The sequence below is a fragment of the Notolabrus celidotus genome, chromosome 12, assembly GCF_009762535.1.
Source record: "Notolabrus celidotus isolate fNotCel1 chromosome 12, fNotCel1.pri, whole genome shotgun sequence".
In the NCBI taxonomy this organism is placed as follows: Eukaryota; Metazoa; Chordata; class Actinopteri; order Labriformes; family Labridae; genus Notolabrus; species Notolabrus celidotus.
Window position 1 is genome coordinate 26577628 of NC_048283.1, and position 27691 is coordinate 26605318.

The 27691-nt window shown below is 40.6% G+C and overlaps 1 protein-coding gene across 16 annotated transcripts in view; it reads right to left on the minus strand.

Moving 5' to 3' along the window:
• Positions 1-27691, minus strand: part of ubr5 (ubiquitin protein ligase E3 component n-recognin 5) — a 39282-nt gene that overhangs the window by 9949 nt on the left and 1642 nt on the right. For 5 of the 16 annotated variants that reach the window (XM_034698401.1, XM_034698413.1, XM_034698400.1 and 2 more), the window contains 35 exons: positions 22242-22286; positions 22035-22116; positions 19521-19597; positions 18423-18542; positions 17388-17682; positions 16738-16897; positions 16496-16645; positions 15499-15710; positions 15156-15272; positions 14943-15053; positions 14636-14790; positions 13689-13806; positions 13410-13594; positions 13070-13179; positions 10006-10118; positions 9687-9833; positions 9451-9562; positions 9195-9349; positions 8910-9107; positions 8546-8756; positions 8087-8213; positions 7518-7669; positions 6807-6902; positions 6133-6259; positions 5895-5992; positions 5613-5770; positions 4986-5077; positions 4737-4883; positions 4502-4620; positions 4249-4375; positions 3665-3794; positions 3258-3418; positions 2901-3140; positions 2260-2383; positions 913-1024 (listed from right to left, as the gene is read on the minus strand). In XM_034698401.1, coding sequence (XP_034554292.1) covers positions 913-1024; positions 2260-2383; positions 2901-3140; positions 3258-3418; positions 3665-3794; positions 4249-4375; positions 4502-4620; positions 4737-4883; positions 4986-5077; positions 5613-5770; positions 5895-5992; positions 6133-6259; positions 6807-6902; positions 7518-7669; positions 8087-8213; positions 8546-8756; positions 8910-9107; positions 9195-9349; positions 9451-9562; positions 9687-9833; positions 10006-10118; positions 13070-13179; positions 13410-13594; positions 13689-13806; positions 14636-14790; positions 14943-15053; positions 15156-15272; positions 15499-15710; positions 16496-16645; positions 16738-16897; positions 17388-17682; positions 18423-18542; positions 19521-19597; positions 22035-22116; positions 22242-22286 — 4883 coding nt within the window. The remainder of the gene's footprint in view (positions 1-912; positions 1025-2259; positions 2384-2900; positions 3141-3257; positions 3419-3664; positions 3795-4248; positions 4376-4501; positions 4621-4736; positions 4884-4985; positions 5078-5612; positions 5771-5894; positions 5993-6132; positions 6260-6806; positions 6903-7517; positions 7670-8086; positions 8214-8545; positions 8757-8909; positions 9108-9194; positions 9350-9450; positions 9563-9686; positions 9834-10005; positions 10119-13069; positions 13180-13409; positions 13595-13688; positions 13807-14635; positions 14791-14942; positions 15054-15155; positions 15273-15498; positions 15711-16495; positions 16646-16737; positions 16898-17387; positions 17683-18422; positions 18543-19520; positions 19598-22034; positions 22117-22241; positions 22287-27691) is intronic. The other 11 variants (XM_034698415.1, XM_034698404.1, XM_034698403.1 and 8 more) reach the window with 3 other exon arrangements.

Below are 27691 nucleotides of genomic sequence, written 5' to 3' on the forward strand. Positions count from 1 at the left end.
AAAATAAATACCAATCCCAAACCAAATACCAATGGCTTAGATTTTAGAATCACGTTATTTCTCAAAATAATTTTAGGTTGGATGAATTAACCCCTAAAAGAAAAGGAAAATGCAAATCAAGTGACTTTGTTAAGACTTTGGGTCACTTAGTGAGGGGAATGGGCAGGGTGTTGTTTGTGTTGCACTACATTGTGTGTTGTGATGTTGTGCGCATGCGCGACTCCTGCAGGTAAGCGTCTCTCGCTGTAGTACTTATGCGCATGTGCACCCACTGCAGGTTAAACACTTTCACCTGAACCATCGTCAGGAGCACACAGCCCGTTGGTAAGTCACAGCACTGCCTAATAATGTCCGGATATGTGTGTACTTTAGTGTTGCCACGCGGTGTTAGTGTGGGTTGCTGCATTGAAGGGTACCAGCTTGTAATCTATAACTTTTAGCGTCCGGCTAATGACGTTAGCCGGACGGAGCACTTGTTTAACACTGGTAGCTGGCAGTGATGACAGCAGATGTCTTTGTACAGTCCACTGCAGTGCCGGGTTGATGTTGGTTATTGGTTCTTTTCAGTTTGTTGTTTGCGTGATGTGTGAGAGTAACATATTGTAATACTTTATGCATTTATTGTTTTCAGGTTTTTGACCTGTGGTCAATTCGTTTAGAAATAAAAATCAAATATAGACAAAACACGAGTCGAAACATTGTGTGCTTCCTGGCATGCCTGTTCGGAGGGCAGAATAGTAAAACATCCGAACAGACTTCCTTAAAAGACAATATTCTGAAAGAAGGTTTAAGGTAATCGAACTCTACCTGAAGTGTTTTATCAAAGGGGATAGGACAGCATCCAAAAACAATATACGTCTATCTATTAATCTCTCTATATAAATATGCATACACAGACAAAGACAGACATACCATCCTCATCGTGCTCATCATGCTGCCCTTCAGCATCAGCATTCTCCTCTCCTTGCTCTTCTTGGTCATCATGATGGTCTTCTTCTCCTGCAACTCCCTCTACAACTTCAACCTTTAAGAAGCACAACAGACCACTAAAACTTAAGGTAATGCAGAGATATTGAAAAACCAATTGCAACATGGTATGAGCTTTGGACGTGTTACAGGACGGGTTGAGACAAAAATGCAAACAGAAGAGTTATTGGGAATAGGACCTAGAGGTGCTGCTGTTATTTATGTGTCTGTTAAGAATGCTAAATGAAAAATGCTAATGTTTTGAATTTATCTTATATGAAAGTGTTAAGTTTAATGTGGTTTATAACAGAAAAAACAGCTCAAAAAAAAGGTTGAGTTAATCTTTAATTGAACTTTCAAGATGGCCGATGTGACATTATTATGCAAGCCCAACCAACCATTGCATCTGAGGGACTATTTTCTTCTTAGCTGCATAAACAGAACATTTTTAAAATCAACAAAACTGTCTTTAATCAGTTTTTAATCAAATTAATTTGTAACTTTAGTTGGAGGATGGGTTAAAAGCGAGACAAAGTATATTGGGTGAATGGTTCTGAAAAATAGAATCCCTTTGGGGGGGACAAGATCCCAACGTAGAGCAATAAGGAAGTGACCTTTGATGCTATAACAGAATCTTAATTTTAATAAACTCGGGGGTCATGAGAAAGTTTCTATGATGGTCATTGAGAGTCAACACCAACGCACTCATGCATAGGTTCTTGCAAGTGAGCGCAGTAGTGCTGGAATAAAGAGACTGTGAGGTGATTACGGATTTGTTAACGAGCTAGCATTAGCAGCGGTTTGCTTTCACCCTATTAAAGTCTGTTTAGCTTTTTGCAGACCGGTTCCAGGCAAGGGGAGAGCGCAACAAGTAGTGTGCGAGAACACAGAGTGAAACTCACTAACTATGGTTGAAGATGTATTAATTTAATAAAGGGAAGCATAAAGATAAAGGGAATATATGCAAATAAAATGCCAAGAGGATCATTGGGATAAATGAAAAGGGACTTCTCTTGGCTACTGTCCAATGCAAAGATGCAACTATCTTGCAGTAACTAGTGCAATGAGGCTCCACAAACATTAGAGTTGGAGATCCCTTCTACATTGTTGCATCCTTGACCAGTCAAAACCTGTTTTAATGATTAACTGTACTCCTTGTGGTTGTGTTTGTTTTTAAGAGATATAGCAGACATTTTAAATATAGTGCTACAAGTTTTTGTCTGTACTTCAGGATCTCTGAAGCGTAACGTACAGCCCTGTATCATCACACATTCAAGCCTGTAGATATCCCACCTCTTCGACATCTGCTGACACAATGTCGTCCTGCTCCTCATCTCGTCCTCTGACGGGCTGAGACTGGCTGCTGTGTCGGGGCTGTGGGTTCCTGATGATGTAAGAGGCAGCTGTCTGGCTGGAGCTGGAAAAATGAAGCATAACACATGAAGTTATAAGGCTAGGTATTATTGCATTCTTATTAAAAGATATGACTTAAGAAACTAGTGGGTTTATGAATGAAACACACATTAAAATTGTCTGCGATATATTTTCAAGGCTGTGTCCTTTATTAAAAGTAGAGACAGAGAGACAGGATTATTTTTAAGTTGGCTTAATTTACACAAAAATGATGCTAACGGTGCGATGTGCAATGTCTGGTGGTGTGAATTGCTTTATATTGTTAATATGGACTTAAAGTGTGTTAAATTAAATCTAAACATGGGATTAAAAATACTTTAAATTGCAATCAATCGAAATTGAAATTCTTCGAATGTTTGACAACCCTCATTTTTTCCCCTTTTGGTTTTTCTTAGGGGTGATTGAAAAAGTCATATCCCATTGGAAACAACAACATGAGGCTCTTACATAAGTAGCAAATGAAAAAAACAGAATGGAAGAAAACATGATTAAAATCAGGAAGTTCCCCAAAACCAACTGACCTGCTGGACTGGTCGGGAGAAGGTCTGGGAGGAAGCGGTTCAACAGAGAAGAGTTCTTCACTGCCCTGAACAGCATCAATACTGGTGCTGGCCAAGGTGAAAGGAGCAGTGGGTCTCGCTATACCCATTCGAACTGGAACAATCAAAGACTCTGCAACGTTACACAGCTCCTCCACGGCGTAAGGCAACAGAGCTTGGAAAACTCGACGGCATTTTCCAATAGGCTGGGGGATAAAATTGCTGTTTGAAGGGGTTGAAAAAGAGAGAAGTGAAATTAATATACATTCAAAAATTAGGCTGGGCTCATTGATTACTGAAGTTACAAATAATATCTAAGGCCTTTGACTCAGTGTTTACTTTTTTTTCTTGGATGAGGCCATCTCAACGCTGAGGATGACAAAAACCCGGGCCACTGAGCGTAGAAACCTCCTGGTGACACTGACTGCCTCCTCTTGACGGCCAGGGATGTACTTGTTCTGCAGTTCCTTTACTAATGTACCTAGTAAGGTGTCAATGAACTAACACAGGAATAAAAAAGAACAATGCGTTAGGACCAAAATGCTTTAAAAGCAGGGAGATGTCAACAATAGTAGTACAAGGATATGTGTCACCAATAATTAGATGCTATAATTGTGGTTTTATTTTGATTACGTAAGCATATGCTCTGAGATTTGGTGCGTCATAAATAAATCATGCATCAGGAAGAAGCTGATTGGTTTCCATTGTGACTGGCATTGCTCAGGAAGGAGATGAACTGGACTTACAGTGATGTCAGGAGCACACTTGACAATGAGGCAGTGGGTGAAACAGTCAAGGCGGATGCTGCCGCTCTGTTGATTCAAGTAGACCTGCTCCTCCGGTAGAAGGTGAGCAATTCTGCTACTGGCACTAAGTCTAGGCAAGGGAAAAATAAAGAGAATCAATTATTTGTTGTTACATAGCATCAATGTGTGGATCTCCAGTAAGGGTTTGATTGAGATTTTGAATCTAAGGGGGACCTCTCTCGCACCTGAAAGTTTGCTCGGATAAAAGAATGCAAGCATGCAAACGAAACAAATATAATATACAAGGGCTTCTCAACAAATTACGACTTCATGAAAAAGTTAAATATGTTCCATCAGTTATTTAAGAAAGTGAAATTATTATTTTTTTAGACTCATTACACATAAACTGAAATGTTTCAAGAAATTTTCTGTTTCAATTAAAAACAAATTTTATGAGAAAACTTGATTTTACTTTCTCAAACTATTTCAAAAAATGATTTCAAGTTTGAGTAAACAATGTGCATCTCTCAGTCTAGTTCAGTACACTAAACCACGATCATGGGGAAGACAGCTGGGATACTTACAAGTCTTTGTTTTCCTGAGAACCAAACATGATCATAGACTTTAGGGCATTCCAGTCCTGCAGGACTCTCTCCAGAGCCAGCTGAGCAAAGCGGGGAGGTTCCAAGTCATGATCCGGCATATCAGATTCTGAAATAATGGATTGGAGGATGATATACCAGATGCCCTGAGGTAATTGTGTTTTAAAAAGCCTCGAGATAAAGTAGTAGACGATCTTCATTTCCAAAGGTGAGTAACATGTGAATGAGAATCTACCTTCTGCATTAGCAGCCTTGCGGTTCCTGTCCTCTCTGATGCGTGGTGGTCTATACTGACAGTGCTCAACACTCTGCCTGGCAACAGTCTGCACAAGGAACAGTAAGACATGCTCTCCCCTTCAGACAGAAACAAAGACAGTCAGAAACAACGCTCTTCCTCTTCTACACAGCGTGAAGTGACTTCTGTAACACTATATGAAGTTCAGATGGTAAAACAACAACAAGGGTCCTACCTGCTGTTTGGCGTGGTGACCAGGTTGGTGGTTGTGAGTAACCTGTAGAGCAGATCCAACCGAGCTGCCTTTTGGCCGGCGATCAGTGTTTTACACTTACACTTCTCCCAACAGTCACAGTACGCTGTGGGGGAGGTCCTCTTCAATCTAGGAGTGAGCAGAGATTAGTTCATGATCATGTATGCTTCAAATGTTTTTCAATTAAACCTTTCAAGCTTAGTTACCCACACACTCAAAACTTGGACTTACTTGCAGTCATGTCCTTTGTGACACACCCTGGCACATTCAGTGCAACAGCAGAGGGACTCAAGCAGGCCGCAGGTCCGACATTCAAAGATGTCCTAAACACGAAATCATTGTGAGTTACATTAAAGAGCTTAAGCTTTGCCTCCTTATAATGTATGACCCACTTGTGCAGAAAACAAAGGGAGCACTGCCTGAAGTTTCTATTGGACGTGCTTTTTACACAGCTGTGTTAGTACTTGATTCTGGTTGTTGCACAAGTCAACATTTCAGAGCAACAGTCTGCTATTTCTTGATTTCTTGAATAAGCAAACCATTTGATTTCTTCAGTAGGTAGACGTGTTAAAAGCAGGATGATGCAAACACAAATCCAGGGACATAACTGCCACCATTACGGCTGTGTCAAATCCTTACAGAATTAAATGCTAGCTTTCCTGAGATTACCTTCTATGCAATTCTACTTTTAACCACAATGTAAGGAACACTGGGAAGAACAGGTAGAGATCAGGACCACGCAGAGGACTTAGGAGTCAGTCTGTTCCAGAAAAGGAACTCCAATTTTAAACAGAAACTACTTGATAGTGATCACATTCTGTGTCAGTCTTTCTGGTAATGGGTGTTTTCAGCACTAACCTGGTTGATGTGCTCTGCTCCAGTCCAAGTGAAACTGCAGGTGTCATTGCAGCAGAGAACATAAAGGGGTGAATCGTCTGGGTTGGTCTCCAAGGGGCAAATCATCTCCATGAACACTGAATCTGAGTCCTCCTTGTCTGCAATGCTTGGGTCACCCACTGTGTTCAAGACATCAGAGAAAGAAATGTATGTAAAAATGGAATCCTAAAAGTTTCAATTTACCGGTTATTAGCTGAGAAAACCATGTATGACCGAAAGCACACAAATGACTCATTGACTTACTCTTAGCCATTTTCTGAGCAGCCTCCAGCACAGTGATGGCTGCAGGATATGCTCTCCCACTGACTGCCAGCATGAAGGGAGTCATTCCACGGGCATCCCTGTCAAACAAACACACAAGCACTTTGAATAAACAGTAAACAAACTGATGAATCAAGACAATCACATTTACAAAAAGTCCACTGGTTTGGTGAACAGCAAGTATTTTATTCATAATGGCATGGAGGTTAACATGACGTACTTGGCAGACAGTAGCTCTCGGAGGTGAGGCCTCAGAACAACGCTGTCACACATCAGCTTCAGGATAAGGTGGGCGTTGGCTTTCCGGTCCTTAGATTCAACCACGGATGACTCGGTGGATGGACCTGCTTATATGAAGAAGACAAACAAAACCTCTTAGAATGTATAAACACACTGCATACAGTTCATACATGTCATTAATTGGCCTCTATCATCATTCTCTGCTGGTGCCTTTGCTCTTAAATTTTCTTAAACTTTCTGTTTTTCTCACCACAAATTGAACCCCGAGTTGTCTCGTCAATGCATAGAAAACATTCATTCTAAAGAAATGTGAGTTTATTGTTTTGAGCCAAGAAAGGAGTACAATATTCAGCTCTGTGTCTTTGTGTTTTAGTGGTTGGTAAAACAGATATCCAGCAACTGTACTGAAGCTTCCCAGATAGACACATCCTAGTGAAGCTGTGTGTGTAAAGACAAACATTAAGATCTCTGTGTTTTGTAAAAGAAAGAAGAACTAACACAAAAATACAAACTGTAAGAATTTAAATCAAAAGTTAAATATTGTTCCACAACCAATGAGGCACAATATAGTCCTTGTATTTAAAACATTATGTATGAAGTTTAGATGTATTATTGATTTCCTTTGACACAGCTCTATAATGTAGATGTTTGTACCTGGGATGGTTGAGGTGCTTGGTCCCTGGCTAGGTCCAGTAGAGGCGGTGGTGAGTGAACCCACAGCTGGTGCTAGAATGAAGTCAATGTCACCATCTGTTGAGAAAATCAAACAACAGCTCTGATATGTTACAAAGATTTGAAACCACATAACATGAACGTTAGCACATTTTTTAAACATACAGCTCCAATTCCAAAAAAGTCAGGGCGTTGCATAAAATGTTGTTAAACACATCTTTGATTGAAAATAGGGAAAAGATGACATATCAAACATGTTCATTTCAAATTTGATTCCAGAAGCAGGTTTCATAAAAGCTGGGAGGAAGGCATGTTTGTCTTTGTGTTGCATTACTTTTAACAACACTCTGTAAACATTTGAGACCAAGGAGACCAGTTTCTGAAGTTGTGAAGTGACATTTTCAAGTTGGGGTCGTAACTGCAAAGCTTTAGATATTTTCAAATGAAACTAAGTCATATTTAAAATCCAAATAAATGTGCAAACTACTAGGGTTTCTAACTGAAATGACACCAAAAGAATGGTGGTCTGTTGCAGAAGTAGGGAAAGGATTGAGTTTTTGGCTTGATTATTTTGTAGCTACGACTCGTAGAACAGTTAGGGCAATGCAACAACTTGCTCGACAGAATGTTTTTTTCACCAGTTGCCTGTCTGAAAGGAACAAAGATATATTTATTCTTTAAAAATGTACTGACCAGGATCCATGGGTGGGGGGTCAGGTACCCAACTTGGTGGGGCAATGGGTGGGGACACAGGGTCCTGGTGGTCACTTGGTGCTTGGCCAGACTCATGACGGCCGAGACCTGCCGCTCTTAAAGACCGCCGCATCATCTCTCTCAGACGAAGCCTGGGGACAAAGATATCAAATGTATATGTATGCATATATTTCATCTCTCTCTCTCTAGAGCTGGCAGGGGGAACAGCACTGCCTGAGTGCATGTCTGAGTGTGTGCAGAGCTCCCAGTGTGTTTAGACATGTGAAATCACATGCTGGAACACAAAATGATGCTACTGCAGAGTTCAATGTAGAGGAACAAAAGTGTAGTGATGGTGGAACTCTGTTACAGCGCTGTTGGGGATTGCAATGTGTAAGTGTTTTACATGTCTCTCGAGAAACAAACAGACGGATATGGAAACTGCAGTATGATGTAAAAGTAATCCTTTCTCATAGGGAGTCCCTAAATGACAGATCTGCCAGTACATACTATCCTCACTTTTATATTACTGGTGTGTGTGGCACAAAAAGAAACAACTAGTTATTTACCCTCTGCTGCTTGATGACCCAGTCCTGTTCCCAGAACTGTTGCTTGAAACCACAGAGATGGCGTTTGCAATCGCCTCCACAGCAGACAGACGCTCTGCAAACGTGTTCCTCTCTGACCTTTCAGCTTCTGTTGGGACAAAACATGATCCCATCAGGGAGAAAATAATACTTAATCCAAACTCAAATTTGAGTTCCCTTCAAATTCTTTACAAACAAAAAAAGTAATAATAATAAAAATAGTAAAATATATAGATTAATAAAAAAATTAAATTAATGCAAAAATGAAAAATAATAATTAATTATTATCAGTATTTATTTTAATAATTGTATTACTATTACTATTAATATTGCTAAGTCCACATCATTGGGATGTTGGAATACAAATATAGTTTGCAACAAGCAAATTATAAAAATGAAAAACATAAACTTCTAATTTAAGAGATCCTGAACATAAGATACCTTCTTCTTCTTTGGTCTCTTTGTTACTAAAAGGAAAGCAGACAGAGACAGCAGTGTGGAGGATGTTTCGATTCCCATCACAGCGATGGTCCAAGATGGCGCCGAGAGCCTGGCTGCCCTGATCCAATAGGAAGGCCTGCTCAAGGTTCACCAAGTACTGGCGGCAGGCCTCGTAGTCGCAACGAAGAACGTGCTGCATCAGTGTTTGTTTCTAGAAGACACAGAGATTGAAGAGACTGGTTTAGATTGTCTTTCATGTGTCACTAAAGCAGCATTTCCTTTTGGTCTTCTTGAATGATTTATGGCAACTACATGATAAAAAAAAACCAATGTAAGACAAGATAGAATACACGATCTTGTTTACCTCAACAGCCATAATAATGATAGCAGCTTTCTTTTTAATGGTGGAGTTGGAGGGCAGATTTGCAAGAGAGTGCACCCCCATTCCAAGGCTGTTTATAGGAGGAAGGTCCAACCAATCAGGGTCTCGAATTCCACCCATGCAGTCCTTGGCCATTGGGTAGATTGTGCCATTTCCATCGCGAAGGATGATTGGAGATTCCTGAGGGAAATTCAATCACAACATTATGATCTGTATAAAGCAAGGCAAAATAATAAAAGAACCACCTTTTAAAGTAGATGATCTTACCTGTCCTGCAGTAAAGATGGCCACATTGCGCTCACTCTGCCCGAGGAAGGCCAGGTTGCTAGTTGGGAAGTTATTCTCTTGTTCAGTTTTGCCTGTGGCGAGGTCAAAGATACAGTACCTTACCCAGTTGGCAGTTTTTAGGACTGCGTGGACTCCTGAAAGATGGACAAATGTCAAAAATACAGAAACAGAAAACTATGAAGAAATAGTTGAAGTCTGATGTATTTACTGTCATAAAGAGACAAAAAAAATCCACCTTTGGAGTCAACGTTCACAGCCAATATTTCTGCCTTTTCTGGGATGCAGAGCTTCTTAGGAGTTCGTTGGAAACAGTCTGGAACTTTAGGAGTCCCGCCAGTTTTGACCACCTGTCAAGACCAGAATGAGTGAGATAGAGGTAAAGATTAGTGTCAGGGAGGCTCACACCTGCAAAATATATTAACTTCATATTTTCAATTCTGAGATGTAGATGAGCAATACTGGCTGCATTACCTGGAGCTCATCTATTCTGAGGAGCCTGCAGTCCTGTAACAGTGAAGAGGGGTCGGAGTCGGTGGGAGCAGCATTGTTCTGGTTGCTAACACTACTTGATGTTCCTGGAAACTTGACAGCAACATACGCACCATCCACCTTGAGCACCTAGGACATAATACAAAGGTCATGTGCTACAAAACTGAGCTTTCATTCCATAGACAGACAGACAGAGACAGGCTAGTATTATTATTTAAAGCATGATCACAGTAACTAGAGACTGAAACAACCTCTATTATTATATTTTCAAGATATCACTAAACTTGCAGAATGTACCAACCTTTCCGACAGGGACATTTTTAACATCCTCCACAAATACCACCTCCCTTAGAGGCCACTGCTCCTCATTCACCTTCTCTTCCTCTTTCGGAGCCGGGGTGGAACGCCTGCGCTCTGCAAGAAAGACAGCATATAAACTTTAGGTCTTCTGATCGCAGTGTACTCAAATAAAAAACAATGATGTAAACACGTACAAAAAGAAAAACTGCACAAAGCAACAGTCAGTGTGTTGTAGACACACTTTAGATTGAAAGATATCAAAATACTTTCCCTATTTCGAGGGGTGTCCCTGAACACATCTTAATGCAGATTTTTCCCTAGCCTTAACTTATCTACAAATGCATTTTGGTCAAATTGATCCACAACCTATATGAAAACAAGGGGTATGAACTTTCATACAATTTTGAGATACCATACAATCTTTACTTTTTATTAATGCACTGTAAAGACCATTCCAACACATGATAACTGGCTCATAGCCATAGCCCCATCTACTGGCAAAAGCCAGTGATACACTGTTCTATGTCCTTTAAAGTGCACATTTGTGGCTGCCTCAGCTCCAACAGATAAACATTCCATGGTGACAGCACCATAAACTGGTGCGTAGTATATTTGTTGACCAATTCATCATTGTTATTCGTTTTATCTTGAAAAGATTTCTATCCTTTAATGGAAACTTCTCTCGTACAATGTCTAATAGTGTCTCCACACATGCTTTGCAGGTTATCAGAGAAATCCTCCAGCAAGTCCCTTCAATAAATGCATTAAATGATCACACCAGCATGAGGCATCATGTCTCATACTAAATATGAACCTTTAAATGTCACCGTTTGAATAGTTTCGTACAGCTGATTGTCCCTGATTCACTGCATAGGACTCAGTTTAGGATTTTTTTCAATAAGCTACATCATCAACACCTGACTCAGATATTATGAATATTGTCAAAAAAGAAGACACAAACAGGTCACTTAAAAATCTATAGTGTGCCCCCTTTTTGACATGGGTGGTACAACCAAGCGGCAACCTCCGGTTATACGAGTCCAATGCGGAAGTGTTAAAAGCTGCAGTTCATCGAGGATCCACTTGAGACTGGCTCTGGAAGTATCGGAAGTCACATACACATGAATGGGAAAAAGCCGATCTTTACAGCAGAAATAAACATGTTTACAGCCTGGTACAAAAGACCAGTGTAGTCTGGATAGCTCATTTCTCGCTGTGCTCTCACTGTGAGGGGGTGAATTTTTTTCTAATGCAGCAATTTTGAAGATACTGAGATTGCGAGTCTTCCAATGAGAGGCACAGCTGCCTGCGGGAACGCTGCAGCTGTTGGCTAGGAGGCTAAAACTCTGCCTCTTTACGTCACACTGGCTCGACAGAAGCAATATGGCTGCCGCCGCGACTGGTCTCAAAACAGCACTTCAGAAACAGATGGGTGACGTCACGGATTCTACGTCCATATTTTATACAGTCTATGGGGACAACACATCCCCTTTTGCTTGTTAGAAAAAAAAAGTCAAAAAGAACAAAACATTTCTGTTTTATAACCATTAACAGATATACATCGTCTTATCGCTGTAATTTAAATTAGAGTTTGTGAAAAGTCTTTTGTTGCGTCGTCCATGTGATCCTAACATTTGTCAGGCAGTCTGGTAAGCTGCAGTTTGAGGCTGACCATATGACCTGCTGTGAGTGGATGAGCTCTTTAATGCTGCTGATTTTGAGGCTGTATGTCTACTCTGCGACTTGTGTGGAGTTGACAACTTCCAGAAGAGAGTAATTATCCATTAAATACACAACTTGAATACACCAGCGTGGGGTTTCTCCTCTTGTGCTCTCTTTCTGAATCTGACAGCCTTCCTTAGAGGGGCACATGTTGCCCTGGATCTATACTGTTCTCTTCTTGTCGATGTGGATAGTGGTTTGATCAACATCTTGGTTTATCTTCAGAGTCCACCTTCCCCCAAAACAACCTCTACACGTATATTCTCAATGTCCTAAAGTTTTCCTTCCATTGCAGATCATAACCTCCATTCTTTTTATATGTTTTGGGATGTATCCCTGATTCAATGATGAGCCCGGTTGCAAAACTTGGAAAAATCACATCCGTGCTCCATCTTGACAGAACCACGCCATGAGTGAGCCATGCCTGTGGATCGTCAGTGTGGAAAAAAAAGTTGGAATTGATCCATTTGTAATCGTTGTCGGAAGGTTTGGAGGTGCTGAGAGTCCACAGAAGGATTGGATGTGTTTGCATTTGTGGAGAGGAGGCTGTGCAGCTCTGCCTCCATTGTTAAGGCTTAAGTGCTTTCAAATCTCTCCTCCCACTGCAGGGTTACTCCTAGATCTCAAAATACAATTTATTTTCCTTTCACTGTAGGTTTCAAGGTATCCCAGTCGAGTCTTACTCAGTCAGGTTCACAATTATTCCCCGGTGTCAGTTTGTCTTCAGCAGAGATGAAACAATCCTTGTGTTAGTTCCTCTGAGTCAGTGGTTTAGTGTATCCTTCCAAGTAATTGTGTCCAAGAATACGTTTTCAACTCCGGATTTTGGATGTGTCGTGGATGTTTCAATTGTGAAGGTATCCACTTTGTCAACTTTAGATGCGGTCTTTCAACAAGACAAAATTTTGAGATCCTGTAAGCATGACTTCTCTCTCAAACGCATCGCAAACACTATTTGTTTGAACACTCCAGAAAATACACACACATTCACCAACTGTGATATCAAAGTGAAGTTAATTATAGTGGCCGTTTGTTTGATGTAGCAATCTTATAAATGGTAAATAGACTTGTACGAATATAGCGCTTTTCTAGTCTTTCTGACCACTCAAAGCTCTTTTACACTACTCGTCACATTCACTCGCTGCGATTGATAGACGGCCGACTCTACCCACTGAGCCACAGCCACATTCCTCCCACTCCCCTGCAAATTATTAGTATCATCTATCATTTCTCTATTTCAAAAATCTAAGAACTATTGATATAAAAGTGTGAACAGATTCTCTCCCTTAAAGATCACAAGGAAAGTCAGTACATAAGTGTTGTTGAGAGTGAAGCAGACGTACTATAGGGCAGTGAAGCACTGCTAGCAATCGAGGAGGTATCACTGCAGGTAGAAGCTGGAGATGGAGGAGGACCCATTTCAGTCTTTACAAGCTCTGGTTTGCTTTCCGTCCTGTGGAGTGAGATAAAGAGAAGCATTTCAGATTCATGATATCCAAAGTAAAACTACATTCTGTCGCCTAATGGTCTAAGAAATCCACCATGACTATTATAATATATAAATACAGAAATATGAAACAATTTATATGTTCGAGTGGCACACAGCCTGCCTAATTTTATACATACATTTAAATACACACAAATACACACACAGTCTTTTCTCTTCATATAACTGGTACTGACTTGATTTCCTGGATCTTAGTGGTCTTCTCCATGTTCTTCAGGCTCTCTGGTGAGCGTAGCTGGAATCTGCAGCTGTCATTCATGTTCCAGACGGATTCCAACAGGACTCCCACTTTGGGAATCCCAGCACTGACAGAGAAGGCCACTGCACCAGCATGGTAGAGGGGGTTATTTCTCAAACACACCTGAGGAAGATAGACATTTAAATTCATTATTGGACTTTCACCATTTTCAAAGCTGACATAAATATTAGGACAGAAACTCTGAACTCTGTCTTACCTGTGTCCCGACAGTGATGTTGGGTATTGAGGAGATGCCGGCACTAGACTTTGGCTTTTTATTTTTGGCCCTGGCCTTTTCAAGCATCTTCTTCCGTTGACTAAAAGGCACAACACCCCTGCAGAAAGATCAAAGCACTGAACTGTAAAGACTTCAATAACATTTAGACCTAAAACTAACTTTTCTCCATTAGAAAAGAAAAAAGATCACTTTGAAAAATTTGCTAATTATAATGTTCAATTTTATAAAATCGTGCCATATTACTGTTACTCCCACATAGAAGCTGCAAACTGCCTCAAACTTCACATGTAAGTGCAGTATCCCTTTCTGAATGTATCATTATGCTATTTTTGCATTTGTCTTAGCACCAACGTTTGGCAAGAGGCAGGAAGACAGAAATACGTGGCCTGATTAAGTAGTTTTACACTCCACTGTGTGCTGTCACTTCATGATGAGTGCAGTAAACCATGACTTGCACTAAACCCTGACATGCACCGCACCCTAACGTGGGCGAATTAGCAAGGACTCATTCGATGCTGCTTGCAGCTTTAACGTATTATATTATTCAGTATTGTCAAGAAGGATTTATTGAATTGTATATCTATATTTCTAGAATAAGAAATAATAATTATATCTTCATTTATAATTCATTTATATCTTCTAGAGTTGGGGCGAATGTTTGCTCTTCTGTGTGCTGTATGAAAATGTCTTAACTAAAATTTGGATTTTATCTTCCTGGCCAGTGCTGTATGTATGGAAACACGACACCTACTAAAATAATAATAATAAATTATAAAAGGCAATGGCAGAATATTTATCAATTGATAATATTCCGTTTTTTTAAAGGTTTTACATTTAAACATTTATAAATGTCAATTTTGTAATTAAAGACAAAAGGATAACATTCCTATTTAATGTTGTTGTATAGAAAAACACTTTATTCTTACCACCAGAAGAGGCTATTCTCCAGCTGTGCACAGGTGTAGAGAGCACAGCAATGCAGAGACATCAGACGTTCTCCCTGGAGCTCAGGGAAAGCCTGAGCGCTGTGCTCCAGCTTAGAGGCCACGGTGCTAAGTGTGTCATCCACCCAGGTCGCCACCTAGAGTTCACAAAACTGTGTTAATATGGAATTCATTGCAAAAATATTTGTAAACATGTTACTAAAGACAAGTTAGACTGCAGCAAAGTGGTTTAACCAAGAGAAAATTAAAGTACACTTTTCTGAATTAAAAGAGAAAAATCATGATCCACCTTGTTGGTCTCTGTGGCCACGGTGGCTCTGATGCTATTGGCAGACAGTAAGGTGATCTTCTCATTGGTCAGGCCGAGGAAGGACACACGTGGGTGATGAATGGAGGGATTCTTTGGGGACAAATCAAAAGAAAAAAAGATATTAGATGTGAAAAATGTGCTTTGACTCCATTTAATAACAGCTCTTCCATTAACACAGAGTTATTTCTCTACCTGAGCATTCCTGTAGGGCTCAGGTTCGCTCCACTTCCATTGATAAAGTTCTCCTTTGGAGCTAACAGCCACCAGCTCTGAGAACATGGCCCCAATGCTCACAAACTTCACACCATCCTGAAAAGCAAGTGGGAGAGATCGGTCATTGTCTGATAAAGCCGAGATCTCAGATGAATTCACTTACCCATTGGGGAAATATCATGCAGGTGCAGAAACAGCCAAGAATACGTTAGCAAAGGTTTGTGTTTTTCTACTTAAATCTTTATAAACTTCACAAATATTTTCTATAGTTCATAAAAACCCATGGACCCCAAATCTAAAACTCTGTTTAGGCTTCTCCTACCTTGTCAGGCCACCACTGAAGCTCCTCTCCCAAGGAAACAGGGCTCTGGACTGGGATGCTCTTCTTGTCCAAGCTTGGCTCACCATCACGGCTGGTGGAGCCTCTCTCAGTTTCAAATGAGGCCCCATCAAGCCACCGGCGCTCACGTAACCTCAATACTGACTCCCGCTCACGCAACAGTTCTGAGTCTCGCTCTAAGGGAAGAAGGAGAACTGGTATGCAATAAGGTCACACCAGTGGGATAGGAGTAAGCCACTCTCTGGGAAAGACCCGTCAACATAGTTTTAAGGATAGAGAGAGAGAGATTCTTCAAAATCACTGTAATGCAAATCAAATTGCACTACAGAATAAGAGTGGGAGTTTAAATTGTACTGTTGGGTGAGTCAGTTTGCGCACTCGCATCAAAGTGAGACTCAGAGGAAGAAGTAGACAGAAACAAAAGCATGCATGTGGGCTATAGGTGGGCTAAGTAGGCTTTTAAATTGAACTGCCTCTAAGGTTCTCTGTCAAGACAAGTGGTCCTAGCGGGCCTTTCTCAGAGAGCTCACAGTATGTACTACATGCATCATACAACACCAAACATGGAAAGTCGGTTAAGCCTAACCCTGTTACAAACATCCAGCTGAACAGACGAGAGAAGAAAAACCCAACAAACAAGCAGAACCATTTTTAAACAGACATTTGTTTCAAACTCATGCCACAGCTCAGCTTACATTTAGCAAAGAGGGAAAGAAATCCAACACACTTTTTATTTAACCATGTCTAATAACAGTTTGATTTCTTCACATAAGAACTACCTTTTAATCTTTGTAAAAAGAAAATCAAAAACAAGAAAATAACAGAAGTGTTCTCTTCATAACATTTGTCTAATTCTTAGCTTTTAGAGCTCAATCTCAACAAAACAAAACAAATCTCAAGCCATTACCAGTGTTACGACTACAGCCCCTCTGCTACCCTGCCCTTCCCTAATCTTGTCAGAAGCATGATGATGACTTACCTCGGGAAGATCCCAAGCGAGACAGTGAGGAGCGTCTAAAAGACGGGTAACCAAAGTAGCTGATGTCCTCAGAAAACATAGCATCGGCGTCAATGATCACGCTGGGATGAGCTGAGTGAATGTCTGCGTCCAACAGGGACATCAGGTCCTCTGGAGAGAGCAGAGGCACACAGGGTTGCAACGTTAGAGAGTGTGAACCATTTTCCTTTCTAACTTCATGTTCTGGATTTATTATTACAAACCTCCAGGGAGGTAAGATTCGCTGGCGGTGTCATCGCCATCATCTCCATCTTCGTCATCTCGACTCAGCAGGTTGTTGACTGCAAGGTTGACATCCAGGTTGGTCCTTTGGAGTTCCCTTATGATAACACTCCTGGACTTCCCCTGAAGAACAACCTGTGCCTGTGTGAGGATGACGGATGAAAACAGAAAGCATATTTTTGTCTGCTGATTTCTAGTAACAGGGAACTTCCATCGAATGAGTGTTTGGTCTGTCTGTCTCTCTCTGGTCATTCACGATAGCATGGATAAGTAACAGGGAACTTCCATCGAATGAGTGTTTGGTCTGTCTGTCTGTCTGTCTCTCTCTGGTCATTCACGATAGCATGGATAAGGAGAAGCTTGTTAAGGAGGTGGACAAGCAATGATTCTGTATTTAATGCAGGAACTCCTCGATCTAATGCCTTCAGCTGTCTGGCTCTCTGTGCAGCACTCTGAAAACGTAGCTGGTGGGTTTTAATGGACAACGGAGCACGGAGCAAACCGCACACGCAACCAGTGGAAGTTCCCAGTATGAGTGCATTGTTTAATGTACATTTTAGTTCGGAACAGAAAGAAATTAACATTATAAAAACGTCTTTATGAAGATCAAGATAAGTTGAGGAATCTGTACCTGAGTAATTAGCTCTTCAGGGATGACAGAAGCTGGTATGACTGGCTGAGGCTGACTACCTAGAAGACCAGATCCACGATCCCTTCCCGTACGGATCACCCGGGTCTGTCTACGGGAGTCACGAGCTGCAGTTGAAGACCTTCCTGATGTGCCTCCACCTCCGCCACTACCTCCTCCGCCACCTCCTCCACCCCCTCCGCCTCCTCCACTGCTGCCGCTTCCCGCTCCGCTTCCCCCTGCTCCACCTCCACTTCCCACTCCGCCGCCTCCATTCACACCAGAGCTCCAGCGACTCCTGTTTCATACAGTGCAAGGTCAAGATTTGAGACAACGGCCAAAATCAAAGTTTGACTGAACCCCCCAAAACATTTGAGTAGAGAGGGATTCAACTTCTGTGACAACATAGAGGGAGGGGGCTGTGTCAGCAGCATTCACAGGGAAGACATTCAATGTGGTAATTTTCCTGATATTAACACATGATATGAGTTTAGGCTTTAATAAAACACAAGAAATGTACTTTCTACCTTTTAGGATAATAGTGGTAGCATTTGGTTCAGTTAAAGTTCAATAAGAGGGCTCACTAAGAGGCTTAATAATAATAATAATAACAATAATAAATTTTATTTAAAAGGCGCCTTTCTCGGCACTCAAGGACACCGCACAGATAGAAATATATATACACGAATTCACATTAAAGGAAACAAAATCAGAGTCAGAAATGAATCATCTTATTATTAATTTCTGCACACCTAAGATAAGGCAACAAGAATACATTCAATCCTCCAAAGCCCTGCAAGAAAGACTACATCTTGCAAATTCAGTGAAGAGGCAGAAAGTGACCTCTCTGTTTGATGCCATTGTGTGTGATATGTTACATGGTCGACACTTATTTAATCGATTTTCAAAGCACCCATAAGTTAATTCTTTAGGATGATGAATTGTGCGGGAGTTACACCCCTACCTCAATGCTAGTTTAGTGATGAACAGTTGACGTTTTCAGGACCATTGGTCTCTACCAACCCTACCAGAACTTACCCAAGGGTGTTGCCTGCCAGTCGGCCAAGTGTGTCAGAGCCAGACAGGAACCAGGGCGGATCACTAGTCCTGCCTGGCCTGGAGCTCCTTCCTGTCCCTGAACCACTGCTCAACTTTGAACTGAAAACAAAAGATGGGAGATCGGTTACATACCTACAGAAGTCCCAGACAGGACCAAAAAAAACTTCCATTAATTACCAGGGTGAATAAAACGAACGCACCCCAGGTCATCTTATATTGTATCCCTTGGTTCAAGATGAGTTTTCTGAACTTTATTTTTTATTTTGTGCAACAGGAGGGGATACTTTGGAGACTAGCAAGGCAACACCCTTTAGGAATCACGATTATCTGTAAGTAATTTTTCCTTTAAGGCTTTCCTTGAGTTTAAAGTCTTTAGGGTTGGGAGATGCTGCTGCTGCTTTCTGCTGTTTCAGGATTTCACTTAACTGTAAACCTTTTGAGTTTAACCAAAGTAGTTGAGATTCTGATTAAATTATACTACTCACATTGAGATATTTAAATAGTTCTGGAACAAAGGGCGGTGAAATAAATAAATAAATAAGAGAAACAGCAAATGAAAACCAACATTTACCAGGCGGACAACTCATGCTCCCTTTGTTGCAGGTCAATTTGCCATACTCATAGGTCCCTAATACTAGCAGCACCAAAAGGGCAACTGACTCAGAAAGTTGCACGAAAAATTGAGACCGTACTCCTGTTGGTCGATGAAGGTAAAGATTTGAATAAGGTACTTTTACAAAACAAATATGTTCCCATGATGCATGAAACACTGCAGGACAAGGGCTCTAAAAAGCGAGAAAAAGAGTTGGTAAAACATTAACACCAAAGCATCCACCAGCCACAGCTGCCTGCTGAAGCATGCTTTTGGTGCATTTTACAGAATATTTTTTGAAGAGTTGGTACGATATCAAATATTATAGTGTGACAAAGGGGGAACTCAGATTACAGAGACCTCCATTAGTAAAGCTCAGCATGTTCGGTGTGTTTCCTATTGCACGTCATAAAGAACATTTCCTGTCATCTCAGTTCCAAAGCAACGATACTTTCCAAATGATAGAGAATATAAAAAAGTCTTACCCATCACTGCTATCCGGTTTGCTGAGCTCCAGGCGATCAGGCTGGACAGCAAAACTGATTCTACACACACGTCCATCCTTTAAAAGAGAGGAACACATTTAACACATTTGACAAATATAAACATCCATGGAAGGAAAATATCAGACAGTTCTGCTGTGAGCTGTTTATGATGAAAGGAATTTAAAAATACAATCCCTTCTTATGTAACCCATACTGACATTCTGCCTTTAAGAGGAGCCCATGTGGTTCTTTTTGTTCACTTCACTTATTTCTGTGTAATCATCATCATTCCTCTCTGAGGTTTGGCTTACTGGAATATGTTATTTATGTTTTGGCGACATCAAACCCTGTTCCTTTAGTTACAACAGTAACATTACCAGTACTAGAAGTGGGAAGTCTAAAATCACAACTTTTTCTGACACACTGACACATTTATTTCCATGAAAATAGGGTCAATGCTGAAAATAGGTCATGAGTTGTAATGTTTTGGATAGCCACAAATTCACAAAAAAATTTCACGTGACGATGATGTCATTTAAAAAATAAACTTTAACACTTTTTGAAACATTAGTTACAGCTGCTAGAAATAGCGATGAAGTGCCATGAGGTGCAAAACATCAAATTGGAGAATTGGAATTGTTTACATTTCATAAAAAAGGTAAGCTTTCAATTATTCTACAATCATTACATTTAAGTAAAATATTTAAAGCATTTTTTTGTTCCAATTTTGATAATTATGGCTCAAAGCTAATGAAAATAAGAGATATGTTTGTTGATTTATACACTAAGAAGCATGGCCAAGGCTACTTTACCACGAATTTCAACATCAATGCGGCACGGCATGAAGCAGCTGTGTTGACTTTGCACTTGATAAAACACAGTAGACCAACACCAGCAGATGACGTGGCATCCCAAATCGTCAGCCTGTCAAATCTTCACTCTTGACTTAAAACACCTCCAATTCTGTGCCTTTCTCCTCTTCCCTCAGACTCTGTTTCTCTTGCTTAATATTTGGGAAAACAACCTCTTCCTTAAAGAGGTCTGTGTGTGGTGGCTCTCCATGTAGCGACACAAGCCTCAGTCTACTTCTTGTGAAGCTCTCCCGAGTTCTTTAATCAACTGCTCTTGAACGTCCCCTCAAGGCTGCAGTCTTCCCTGTTGCATGCACACCTTTTCCTATCCCTCTTCTCCTTCCAGTTAACTTTCCATTAATATGATTCCAAACAGCACTCTGCAAGCAGCAAGTCTTTTCAGAGCTTCTGTGGCTTACAATAAAAGAGTTTTAAAATCTTACCAATGGTCCCAGTAACTCTCTACACATGGTTACAAATAATACCTGGTTAAAAGTTGAAGTGTGCAACCTGAAGGCCAACAAAGTCCTGACTCATAAAACTGGAAGTCTCGCAGAATCTCTCATGGTCTCTCATGGTCAAATGAGACTTTAGAGTAAGCAAACATGGTGGACGACGGGATGGTAGTCAGACCAAACGTTGCCAGCTGCATAGCTATCTAGCACATCCATCAAATAAATCATTCGCAGCCAGAATAGGAAGGAAACAACTTCCCTCAGCTGTTTGGCTTTGTTGCCTCATCCACCATCTTGGATATGTTGTGAACAGAGCACTGTGACTACTGCTTCATCATTTAAGTCATTTACAGCCTTGTAAGACTAAAGGAAACATGATGCATGTTGAGTGAAAAGTGTACCAGGGGTAAAAAACTCATTGCTTGTATCTTTGTCATCATTGCTGATGATGTTTTAAGTCTATGTATGTCAGCGAAAAAGCCACAACCAGCTTCCAGGGTGACATCACTTTAACACTTGATGTTTTTTGCAGCTGTTAATCCAGTTTGGGGATATTTAAGAGAGCATACTTACAGTTTAGATCAAATCTAACTCTGAAGTGAGCTCACTCAGCTCACATTAAGTGACACAAGGTATTTTTCTTGTTTTTGGAAACACGGGAACAAATGCCTTTTTATGTTTTAATCAAAATGAATGTGTAAACTGTAGATATGTGATCTTATATTTCTTGCTGGACATGTATTTTACTTATTTCTAGTCTTTTATATTATTTTCGTGCTGATATCGACCTATGGGTCTGAAATAAAGTCTATCTATCTATCTATCTATCTATCTATCTATCTATCTATCTATCTAAGTATCTATCTATGTATCTATCAGAAATTAAGCTGCAGTTTAGAGACCAGGTAAGCGAAAGTCTATCCAGCATGCCTGTCACTTCAGGCACAGTAAGGGTCCATTCTAAAAATGTAACATGGCTCTCTTCATATTGAACTAACATATTCATTGCATTGTTATATAAAGACCAAGAACAGGGGTGCTGATGTTTACTTGCAAACCAGTTTAACATTGACTTGTGATGCCGTGTTTCGCTGTTAAACACATTACTCCCCTAGTAAGATGCCAATGAAGGATTCAAGGTGATACAGTAGTGAAATGAGCCAATACTCTTCATACCTAAAGGTGTGATCAAGCTAATATTGCATTACCTCAAGGAGAAATCCAGCATGGTTGGGACCCACGACACACTGTTTTAAGGTTTCCTGCTCCAAAAGACCAAGATGTGGATGACTGCAGAAAAGAAGAAGAAGAAGAAGAAGGCAAAAAGACCAATGAGATGATGTACACTGTAATGGTAATGATTATCGTCACAACAGCAGACTTAAGGTGCTTATACAATGTTAACCAATACTTACCTATTAAAGCTGTATTTGTTGAGTTTCTCTGAGACCTCACGGAGCCTGACAAGAAAGAAAAGACATTATTTATAATGATGAGGCCCTACAAACAAAACAAATGCAATTAAATGAAGTGCTGACAGGGAAACTTTGTAACATGTGATCACATCTTAATAATATATATTATTGCGCTGACATTTTACACAAACATTGACAATTTGAGCACATTTTACACAGCTTCTATTGGTGTCACACATTTCAATTTATCTAAGAGGAAGTTTACCCACATTTATTTAGAATATGTTAGAAGTGGCCGCCGGTCCTGTCAGATATGTCCAATTATGTGTCAATCTCAGCTTTACACACACTGGCTTAGTTCCTGACACAAACCTTTACAACACACAATAACTAACATGTGGCAGGACAGGCAAGAAAACCCAGACCCACTCGTTTCCCCAGTAATTTTCAATAACAACAATTTTCTCCAGTCATGAAAAGAAAACTAGCAGATCTAGAGAAACACTTAGAACCTGCAATGCAAGTCCTTCATATGACACTGCTGTCACCCAATGTGTCACCTTGAACAGAAACCACAGACTGTAGTGAACTTCTTCCACCTTATTTACACAGAGACTTTAAAGAAAATAACTTCTGAGTCAGTTAATGTAGAATTCTGATAAGCCAAGTCTAAATCAGTCATCGGCAAAACTACCAATAATAGATCTACAAAATGTTAACAGATAATAACAGAGGAACTTCTTCAAGCGGTTCAACAAGAGTGTGCAGTTGTCAATCACCATGGAACAACAAATAATGTGGTACTTACTCTTATAGAGCGCGACCACCAGGTTCTAAAATTAACTTTTTCCACTGTCATTTTTTTTGTCTGCCACTCAGATTTCCTTCCTGCCACTTTTAAATTATATGCGCCAATTGAAAGAAAAAAATATTTAGACATCATTTAGTTGTTTGTGTGTCTTGGATGATTCGTGGTCTTTTACAGCCTCCAAAGTCATCTTTTATGTCCCACCAACAAAAGAACCTTCTCATCTGTCCATTGCTAATGTTAACTCCTTACAGACTGAGCAGCATTAGTCCAGTGGTTCCCAAACTTTTTCTGCGGGGCCCCCCTTTGGGGATGAAAATATTTCCATGACTTTAGACAACCAAGTTTGAACACTTTGAAGCAGGTAGGGCCGTGGTAACAGATGAAAATTCCTGCAGCTGCAGCTCTGCTGAAATGTCACAGGGTAACACAGAGAGGAGGGTCTGATTCACATTGTTGTCTGTCACATATCACTCTGCTACACTAATATGTTTACCTGCCACTTCACTTCTATCACACATACACATAGTTGGCCTAGTTAGCAAAGCAGAAATAGGTGAATTGTTTTTATTAAGCCATTCCGTGCCCCCCCCCTGTCGTACCTCATACCTACAATTTCCATATCTGCCAAATCGGTGCACCCTGACGGTTTTACCCTCCCTCGCTCGCCACAGACCCGCATTTGGCGGGTGCTAATTTCAGACCCTGGCGACCACTACGAATCAATCTGAAAATAAGGTTTCATATCTCTATTTCTACACTCTGTATTTATCAGCAACGCTTGCTTGACCACAGCTGCTCTCTCTGTCTTCTTTGTCTTGCATGGTTGAGTTTTGTTCCAAGCTTTGGTACTCCCATCACAAATTCACAAGACACAGCGTTATACATTCAGAGATTGTTTTCTCAAATCACACGAGGAAAAAGATTGAAATTGTTGTCTCTCTCTGTGCGCTTCACTGAAAGCAGCCAGGAGTGGACCCAACGACCCAGCAGCTTCCCTTTACCAAGAGCTCCATTTTCAAGCCCAATGATCTCCTCCCACTCCACAGACCAACCAGCATGAGACCAAGAAACATTTCCTCTCTCACATGTTGGCTCCAAACACCCAACATGCTGTGGACCTGCTCGCACAAAAAGGACTGGGATCCCCAAACCACATCATCATCCACACTGGCACCAATGATCTGAGGAGCCAGCAGGAGAGGGTGTCAGAGTCACTCAAGCCTCCACTTACCCAGTAGCAGTGTGGTCACGTCCTCTCTGCTGTAGTGCTGCACAACTAATCCAAACGCAATCATGATGTGAGAATGTGCAATTATATAACCGCACTAAAGACTGCGATTTGCAATTTAAAGTGCTAAATGAGCAAACTAATGAGAATGTCAAAAAAGTCCTTAGTTTTCATATTTGACCAAAGCACCCCGACTAACACTCCTCATAGTTTGTCTCAGGACTTCAATTTAGCTAGACTTCTTAACGGCAAATATTAAAACCCTTTCCTTTTGTATTGCTTTTTTTAAAAAGGTACTTGCTTGAGATCTTTCTTAGGACTGTGCCATATCACACCGCCGAGGACACACCTGTATATATTTTCACGAGTCTTGTTATCAATGATATATTGACACAATGAAGTATGTTGCTCCAGAGAAGAGCAAGGCTGACCTAAATGCTCACTGTCCAAAGAGCACCAGCTCCTTGTGTTAAAGCTGATGTTAATGTTTACAGTGCAAGAGCCTCGAAGCTCATTCATGGGGTAAACTTGCCTTCTCTCCTCTCCAAGTTTGATGTAAGCTGATAACAGAAGCATCAAACGCTTGAACTGACTCTCTTTGGGTGCGTCTGGAGCACAGCAGGGACTAATATCTCTGTTCTAACTGTTCTACCTGCTTGAAGGTGTGTCTTAAATGAGGCCTCACTCATCTTAAAGCTGAGATGGTTAAAGAGGCGACTGTGGCTGTGACCGCAAATATTATATCTCTATACAGAGTTATTGACAACACAGCTGATTATAGCTTTGGGATGTATTTACATTCAACATCCAGGTAAAGGATTCACAAATATTGCCATGTAGCAGAAGTCGCTTTTCAGCAAGCTCTTGCTCATCAGCATCTATGTTGGTCACTCTGGGCTCTGCACTGCTGGATGGTAATGTGACCAACAAACATGTTGAGTGCATACACACATTGTCAAAGCCGCCGGTGGGCGTAACCAAACAGACTCAGAATCATGCAGCATTAGGTTACACATCTAGTAAGCACAGGAGCTTTGGGCTGCCTGTAGGCCAAAGTTATCATGCTCAACTCTGGCCTTCAGGGTCATGATGGCTATGGTAACAGTACTGTTTGTCAAACTCAACCAAGAGATTTACAGTGAGCCTCCCCGGGACTCTGACACTGGGGATGAAGAAGAAAGTACCCTGGTCCACACGTTCACGGAGCAGCGACTTCAATGGAATCAGACTCACAAACAACATTAAACCACACTACTGTTTGCACTGCCATCATATTGACCTCTGTTGGTCATGGGGCTAACAAAACAAACACAGTCTACAGCCTCAGTGGGAAATCTGTTGTTACAGACCGTACACAGGGCCTGAAGTTTGGTTCAGGACTGCAGGTGTGTCGCACAAAATATTCAACGACTGCAAGTCTGGCACTTATAATGCAGTATGACAGAGGACACACTGGGCAGTACCGCCTCGTCAGTCCAGGCCAGCGCTTTGAATTACTCTGGAACTGAAAGTCACTATAAATCAATACACCTTTGCACAAAACTTCAGTTGATTTGCAACCATCTTAGCTAAAGCTATTGTACCAGGACTACAGTGCCAGTGGTCGTGCATTAGCTACCTGTAAAATACACGTGGAGCAATACTGTGCTTTTTTTGACAGATGATTGTTTGCTTCAAAGTGTTTGATTAAATGAATTGGGGCTGAACAAAAAATGTGACTTCATTGCTTGTTAGATTGATCCACTAATAGCCGTCACCCACTTCTGAAACATACAGTGTTGGGAAGGGTGCGTTTGATTCATTGTACCCAGTCTGCCTTGTTTGTTGAATACCTACCATGGATGTCACTTTCACCAGGATAAGACTTAGTATTGTTCTGTAATACAGTAAATACTCTATAATTCCTAGTATTACTTGTTATACTAATGATAATGATGATGCCAGTCATGTCAGTTAGACATTAGAAACATTACTTGAAAAGACATGCATCAGAAAAAGAAAAACACATCTTGCTTTCTTTCTTTTTTTCCACTGGAGTCCTTTATCAGACACTGACAGCGTTGAGAGGCTGTAAAATATACAGAAAAGGTCAATTAAGTCTGTTTAATAACCAGCTAAAAACTCACCAAAGTGTGTTCAAGCACACTATTAAAATGCAGATAAGTCAAAGAAACCACTGGCATCGTATGGAGTGAATCCGACTCCATCTTCATGCCAACCCCTTTTATTGGGTCAAACTGGACCAAGATGGAAGCACTTACGTATATGGTTTGACAACTGCAACCTCCTTCATAAGGAAGGAGAGGGACAGGACACACAGCAGCACATGGTGGCTTTGGCATGCATGCATGGTTGGGGATCAAACGACAGACAGCAGATAAAACTGAGCTTTACTTCATGTCAGACCAAGCCACATCCTGGTCCTCTTTTTAAAACACACTTTTTAAAATGGGCTTTTACTTCTTCACTCATCACTGACTTTTTGATTTCTGCATGGTTTATATAACGGTCTTTTACTTAACTCATTTTAGTTCTCGTAAACCATTGTCATGTGCTTTTGTGTTCACTCTGCAAAGCACTTTGTAAACCTGTTATTAAAAAGTGCTATATAAATAAATGTATTATTATTAAAGCTTGTTTCTTAGAATCCATTATTACACCTCTCTGAAAAACAAGCATTAAAACACTCCTAGCTCATAACAAATCCTTGATCCCAAGGTCTTTTAAAAAACAGGTTTGACTTCAAGTAAAGTTAATACATCACAATCTGCTACAGACTAATGACAACTCATTATATTTGCACGTACAAATATTACATTCAATGTTATTCTTACTGGATGCATGTCAGCGCTTACAGTTATATCTGTAATGTATCACATGGCAACCCTTTCTTTCACATGTTAGAGACCTGCAGACTCTGCTGGACTGAGAGGTGTCTTATTTTCTTTCAACATTGCTGTATTCCTACATTTGTGTGCGTTAATTTCTGCTGCTGAGCTGGGCTGGGGAGGAAGGGGTTCTTTTTCTTTTTGACTTCTGAGACTGGTTTATATTTGTATAGTAAATGTGTAGGGGGTTCGGTATTTATGGACCTCTACAGGTACATAATGATGCACCTTGTTTCTCTTGTTAGGTGTGTCGTTTTCCCAGTCTTACTGTTGTGTTTTTCTTTTCTCCATTTAAATGAAAAATTTAAAAATGTAGACTTGTACGCAAATTACTGTCATTTACTTTCCCTCATTAATAGGACTGGCAACAAACAAAAAATATCTGTAATGTAAGTATAAGAAGTGTGAATGTGTAATATGGCTATTAAGCATTCAGTTATGGTGAACTGAATATAATTTAATTCAAACATGTGAGCATGAGGGGATACCATTAAATATGTCCCCTTCAGACACCTTACTAAAG